At 43.9% G+C, this 6,851-nt stretch overlaps 3 protein-coding genes across 3 annotated transcripts; 2 read left to right on the plus strand and 1 right to left on the minus strand.

The window, feature by feature from the left end:
• Window positions 1-5: 5 nt before the first annotated feature.
• LOC112964212 (histone H2A type 2-C-like) lies at window positions 6-746 on the plus strand (the record flags this gene model as incomplete). The annotated part of the gene is made up of 1 exon (XM_026061991.1): window positions 6-746. A coding segment is annotated over one exon (231 nt), but the record flags the coding sequence as incomplete, so codon positions are not given.
• A 1,349-nt stretch (window positions 747-2,095) lies between these two features.
• LOC112964214 (histone H1-like) lies at window positions 2,096-3,965 on the plus strand. The gene is made up of 2 exons (XM_026061992.1): window positions 2,096-2,905; window positions 3,635-3,965. Exons 1-2 carry the CDS (start codon window positions 2,253-2,255, stop codon window positions 3,648-3,650), a joined length of 669 nt encoding a protein of 222 aa, XP_025917777.1. The 5' UTR covers window positions 2,096-2,252; the 3' UTR covers window positions 3,651-3,965.
• A 96-nt stretch (window positions 3,966-4,061) lies between these two features.
• Window positions 4,062-5,406, minus strand: LOC112964215 (histone H2B 1/2/3/4/6). Its single transcript, XM_026061993.1, has one exon. The coding sequence runs from the start codon at window positions 4,737-4,739 to the stop codon at window positions 4,359-4,361; it is 381 nt and encodes a 126-aa protein (XP_025917778.1). The 5' UTR covers window positions 4,740-5,406; the 3' UTR covers window positions 4,062-4,358.
• Window positions 5,407-6,851: the final 1,445 nt, after the last annotated feature.

Below are 6,851 nucleotides of genomic sequence, written 5' to 3' on the forward strand. Positions count from 1 at the left end.
TGGCGGCCGTGCTGGAGTACCTGACGGCCGAGATCCTGGAGCTGGCGGGCAACGCGGCGCGCGACAACAAGAAGACGCGCATCATCCCGCGCCACCTGCAGCTGGCCATCCGCAACGACGAGGAGCTCAACAAGCTGCTGGGCAAGGTCACCATCGCGCAGGGCGGCGTGCTGCCCAACATCCAGGCGGTGCTATTGCCCAAGAAGACTGAGAGTCATAAGGCCAAGAGCAAGTAAAACTCAGCAGAGGAGCGTTTCCACTTCAAAAGTAACCTAAAGGCTCTTTTTAGAGCCACCCACTCCATCATAAAAGGAGCTGTAGAACTTAAGAAAAAATTTTATTTTGTATGTTCTGTTTTTGCTGTCAAAAATAAGGTGTTTTAAGTGTCTAGCTTGTAGACAAGGAAATAAAAGTGAAACATCGAATTTCAAATAGACTGAAAATTATACATGTTAACCTTTGGAAATACATTCAACAAAAAACTACTCTGTATCAAAGGAATTATTTTGCTCTGGTAAGAATAAGAAAGACACAATGTTGAGTATTGCTGCAAGAAAGAATCATGCATCCAGCAATCCTTCCCTCTTTCAACTTAGTCCTATGGCAAAATGAAAGAAATCATTAATGATATTCAAAACAACCCTGCCCACCTCTAAACAAATTTCAAGTTATGGATTTTGTCATTTTCTGTTAACAAGGGGCATTCAGAACTGCTAATTTTTAATACAGTTTACTCATTGCTTTGAGCTATCATGTCCGCTGTCTGGAGTTTGCATAAATTTGAGAATAATTTGTAATGACTTGACAGGCAGTTTAAGGTTAAAAGGACTGTTGCCAGTTTTGATTCAATGCTATATATAGCACTGAATAACAAAGATGCTAAAATAGGCATGAAGATCAGTGGTTATAGGACAACAATCACATTCTAATAGTTCTTGAAAATGAACATGAAATTGCAGCACCACTAACACAATAGCAAGAGGAAAAAAGCAGATTTCAGTCAGCCTTTCTAAAAAAGAAGAGTCATAGACAATAATAAAATATCAGAGAAGACCTTTTTTAGTTGTTTATGCTATGAGAAATAAGCTGTGTTTTTAAATGGTTTAAATGTGGTCTTCATAAAGTGTATGGGAAGGCTTTCCCTCTCTTCCTAGCAGCCAGTCATTTTAGAATAATAGATACTTCAGAGTTAAACGTGCTACTTTAAATCTTACTTCCAATGCAGGAATCAATCACTGCACAACGTGACTGTAACATTCAGCATTCTGCTTTAAAAGGAGAAATGTAAATGATAAGTTGGTAAAGTTTTATGGTGTAGATGCATGGAAAATCATTTGCAGCAGTGTCTCCTTAGATAAGGATGACTCAGATTTTCACCAACTGAATTGGATCAAAATAAAAACACTGCTGAATACAAAGTGTTAGGGTATTGATTATAATCTATAGTGAAAACGGTGTGAAATTCTGATGTGACCTAATATATTAAGATAATTAATGCTTCTGCAACACAGCAATAGGTAACCATGTCTGTATTGTGCACACAGAGCAACATAGTGCTAACTGCTCTACTTTAAAAAGTCATCTCTTTCTAGGACAAAAACAGTCCTTCACAGATCTTTAATCTGCTTTCTGCCCTGTTACATAATGTACTAATTTAATTTATTTTAATTATTTTTAAAAGGGTAAAGGATTTTGGACAAAGAAGCTAATTTCTAATCCATATTCAGTGCTCAAGATGAGCCTGTGTTACTTCCTTCTCTTTGAAATCAATTTACGATTAAAATATCGGTTCAAATTCCTGGTTTTCAGTTCAGATTTAGAGAAGACCCTTTAAAGAATAATAATTAAGTAGTTTGGAGATTTAGTTGTGCAGGTCGCAGATTTTATTTAGAAGGAAAAACAAAAGTTTCTGTCTCCCGAGGTCTATCCAGGTCCAGGACTCAGGGTTTATCGACTCTTTCTTAACTCACCGTTTGCCTCTTCGAAGGGAAACTTTGCCGAGCAGAAAAGCAGTCTTCCCTTTTCACGCCGCTGCGAACTGGGGTGATTCGGTGGCAGAAATTCTGGAAAAAACACGCTTTTTTGACTCCTAAGAAACACAAAATGAGCGGCGAGAAGGGACCTTTCTGCCGTGCAGCGGGGCGGGCTCTGCAACGCACCAATCAGCGCGCGGCTCGTCTCTATAAATACGAGGCCACTGAGTTGCTCCAGGCCCAGTGGTTTCCCTTAATTCGTGGACGACGCTCGCCGCTATGTCGGAGACCGCGCCTGTTGCCGCTCCCGCCGTCTCCGCTCCCGGGGCAAAGGCCGCCGCCAAGAAGCCGAAGAAGGCGGCAGGCGGCTCCAAAGCCCGCAAGCCCTCGGGCCCCAGCGTCACCGAGCTGATCACCAAGGCCGTGTCCGCCTCCAAGGAGCGCAAGGGGCTCTCGCTGGCTGCGCTCAAGAAGGCGCTGGCTGCTGGCGGTTACGACGTGGAGAAGAACAACAGCCGCATTAAGTTGGGGCTTAAGAGCCTTGTTAGCAAGGGCACCCTGGTGCAGACTAAGGGTACCGGCGCCTCCGGTTCTTTCAAACTGAACAAAAAGCCGGGCGAGACTAAAGAAAAGGCAACCAAGAAAAAACCAGCAGCCAAGCCCAAGAAACCGGCGGCCAAGAAACCCGCGAGCGCCGCCAAGAAGCCCAAGAAGGCGGCGGCGGTGAAGAAGAGCCCCAAGAAAGCAAAGAAGCCGGCTGCCACCGCGGCCAAGAAAGCGGCCAAGAGCCCTAAGAAGGCAGCCAAGGCTGGCCGCCCCAAGAAGGCAGCGAAGAGCCCGGCCAAAGCGAAAGCAGTGAAGCCGAAGCCTGCCAAGCCCAAGGCAACCAAGCCCAAAGCAGCCAAGGCAAAGAAGGCAGCGCCGAAAAAGAAGTAAAACTATTTAGAAAAAATTGTAGAGTCTACTCCTTTAAATAAACCCAAAGGCTCTTTTAAGAGCCACCCACTTACTCTCAAAAAGAGCTGAAACACTGCAGTTACTGCAGAATCAAAATCAAATACAATGGAGAGGGATTTACGCGAGAAAGAAAATATTCGGAATTCAGGCGCTTTTGGTACAGTTTGCTGGCAAGATAAGGATTTCCAGAAAGTGTTTTATTTACTACGTGTAAATCAGGAGCCTGTGATAGTGGCGTTTTCCCCGCCCCTCCCCCACTTTAATTTCTCGGCGGTCCCTTCCGCGTGCGGTGCGTCACGGCGTCTGCCAGGGAGGGGCGGTGCAGAGGAGCGGCCCTAGTCCCGCGAGCTCCCCGTCTCTGGGACACCAGGGGGAATTTAAAAATCGCGCGCTGAGCTCGGATTGGTCCATTCCGGCCGCCCAGCCCCGCCCTGTCACGCAGTGTTGGCAACCGCGCCCCCTCCCCCCCCCCGGTCGGGCCTGTTCCCTTTCCCCTTCGAGCAGAGCAAGCGCCTTCCGCTCTAGGGGGGGGGGGGGAAGCGGAGCGCAGTCACCCTGCTCTGCCTTTAGCCAGCAGAAAAACGCTGTCCGGTAGCACAGCTTCCTCAGGCGGAATTTCTATTTTCGTACTGAAGAGGTGCGCCAGGAAGTTTTGTGTCCCTAGTCTCTCATATCCTTCCCCTCTCCCCCTTCTCTGCACATAGATTGTTCCCGGCATGAGCCTAGGGACGTACTAAAAAAGAGAACCAGCACCTACAGACTTCGTGGACCGGCGTTTCAAGTCAGAAAACAATTCGTAAAGAAGGTTCCTTTTCTATCTCCAAATTTTCGAATACTAACAGCTTCTTTATTAAAAAAAAAAAAAAGTGATCGGGAGGATAGTACATTGGACCGCAGTAAAAGAAAAGCATCTAGAAGACTTGGATTCAGTAACTGCTTTCTAAGTATTCATTAAGGACAGAAACGATGAGATTTTCTCTTCCTGGGTGAATATTTGCAGTGTTCAGAAAGCGACCTGTGTTCTTAGTAACAATTGAAGTTTTCTGCCTAAACTATAAAGCAACAGGGACTTAAACCCACTACCTACCTTCCCCCGAGAGACTTCCAAACAGAAAAGTAGAAACACGAAAATTAAAAAGTTGCTTGTTTTCTTTGCCGCATTCAAGTCCAGAATCGGTAACATTAATAGCTAAATATAGCTCAGTACGTCTATTATAAATTGCTACTTTTCATCCAGTTCAGAACTCTCCAAACTTTCAAACAGCTACTTTTTAACTACTGAAATAGTTAAGTACTTACATTCTAGTTGTTTACAAAAAAATTATTTACATACCTTTCACGAACAATAAAGTAACACAGCTCTTCTACTTGAAAAAATAGGTGGCTCTTAAAAGAGCCTTTGGGTTAAAACTGATGGTCCAGGACGCTCTACTTGGAGCTGGTGTATTTGGTGACGGCCTTGGTGCCCTCGGAGACGGCGTGCTTGGCCAGCTCGCCAGGTAGCAACAGCCGCACGGCGGTCTGGATCTCTCGCGACGTGATGGTGGAGCGCTTGTTGTAGTGAGCCAGGCGCGACGCCTCGCCGGCGATGCGCTCAAAGATGTCGTTGACGAAGGAGTTCATGATGCCCATGGCCTTGGACGAGATGCCCGTGTCCGGGTGCACCTGCTTCAGCACCTTATACACGTAGATCGAGTAGCTCTCTTTACGGCTCTTCTTACGCTTCTTATCACCTTTCTTCTGCGTCTTAGTCACCGCCTTCTTAGAGCCCTTCTTGGGCGCGGGCGCCGACTTCGCTGGTTCAGGCATGCCGAGAACTCACAGATCCCAGTGGAGCACTGAAGTACCTATTAATGCGATTACTCCCCTATTTATAGGGGCCTTATGCAAATCTGAAGCCTCCGCGATCAGCGTTCCTACTGGATAACGTCGCCAGTGACGTTACTTCTTGTACAAAGCTCTTTGCGATTGGTCCTTTGCAAATTCCATGCTACTATTGGCTAGCGATTACAATCATGTCAACCAATCAAAACGAACTCTTTCAATCGTTTAGGGTTCGGTGGCAGCGATTGTCGGGGGGGTGGAGAGGGGACGGAGGGCTGTAACAGGCCTGAGGTTGCCTGGTCCTCAAGTCCGCCGGGGTGCATACGCCCCTCTGGGCCTGAGGCCGTCTAGCTAGCTGTAGAGATAAATGTGGACATATACAGCGTGATAATCATCATTTTCTCTAGATACAGCCAGAGAAAAATGCAAGTTTTTTCTTCTTCTGTTAAATATAAAAATATATATATTTGTATACTTTATATAATAGCCTACGTTTATAACAGTCACGATTTAAATGTAAAGGAGAAAAAAAAATGTTATGGAAAATTAGGCTTGCCGGCCACCATAACAGGGTCTGACCCTAGGTTCCTGCTGAGGCAGAAGTTCAAAGTCAGATTGGAGAGAAATAAAATTTAATGATACACATGCGGTAATTACAGCTCGAGCTGGGTGCCTCTGAAGAGGGACCCTGAACAAAGAAATCCCTGGGCAATTATACCCTTACAATCTAAATTCCCCACCCCTTAAGCGATAGTTTGGACCAATAGTAATAATTATAGCTCGATTCTTCCCCTTCTTCACTGGGCCCCTTCATTGTCTCTAGGCAGGCTGCTTCTTTTCTTATCTTCAAGGTTTGCTACTCCTGCTGTCCGTGTAACTTCTTTATCCCTCCAGCTTTTACCGGCTCTGGGGCCCCCTTTTACTTATCTAGGTAAAAATTCACAGCTTGAGGCCTAAGGCTTCAGCAAATTTAGCTACTAATGCTAAGCAAGTTATGCTAAGCAATTAATTCTAGACAGCTTCAGTCCAATATTCTCTAACAAATATAACCCAAAAAGTTACTCAGGGTCTGGGATACTAATCATTGTTAATAGTGTTTGAAATAAATTCTTCTGGCCCACATGTACATGGTTTGTCTTTCAGAATGTTAAATGAGATGGAAGTTGTGATCTCATTTGCGAATTGGAAGAAAGAATGTGGACATTTTTGAGATGTAATAAGTATTAGATGAATTTAAATAGAAAGCAAGATATTTCTGGTAATAAAAATTAAATATGTATTTAAAATTGAATTCAGAATTTATCACAAAGCAGATATTCAATCTGTTTTCTTGTTAATTGCACAAACAGAAATGCAATTGTTCAAAAGACTGTAACGATTTAACAATATTAAGAATTCTAATGTATTAAGTTTTTTTCTGATATGATAGAAGAATAAATGCTCTTTGATGGAGTGTTACTCTATATGTTTAAACAAAGGTGTGTTTATGAGGGTTTTTTTTTATTATTATTATTAAAATGCCTTGTGGCTCATTGTACAATTACAATTATACATTCATTCATTAGTAAAGGAGAGCATGAAGTTAGGACTGGATAACTTGGCATCACATAGCTAATGCTATAATGGTGCTATATTCTTTTGTGGCCCTAAAGGCCATTCAGGGTCTATAGACTTACTTGGTTTCAGAGGAGACAGATGGCATGGGCAGAAGAGTCCTCCTATCTGGCATATGTAACTGTAGTTTAAAATGAATAAGACTGCTAAAATCACAACAAAACCAAGTGCTCAAGGAGATAATATGAATAAGGATAATGTGAGAGATCCTGGCGCAAAGAATAAAAAAATATCCCTTCTCTCATCAGATTGCTCTTGCTCTTGCTTTTGTTTTTTTGTTTTTTGTTTTTCTTTTTTTCTTAGCTGAACGCATGAACACAGTGCTGGATACACAAAGACTTCCAGCCTACTGTTCCAAATACTGCCGTCTGAAGGAAGGCTGAGGACAGGGTGAGGCCTTTCACCTTCCCTGTAAGGCTTGTCAGTGAGTGTCCCTGCTGTGCTCAGCAGTTAAGCTGGGGAGACACAAAAGCAGCTATCAGT

This window comes from Apteryx rowi, unplaced genomic scaffold (genome assembly GCF_003343035.1).
Source record: "Apteryx rowi isolate R43461 unplaced genomic scaffold, aptRow1 scaffold_1892, whole genome shotgun sequence".
Lineage (NCBI taxonomy): Eukaryota > Metazoa > Chordata > Aves > Apterygiformes > Apterygidae > Apteryx > Apteryx rowi.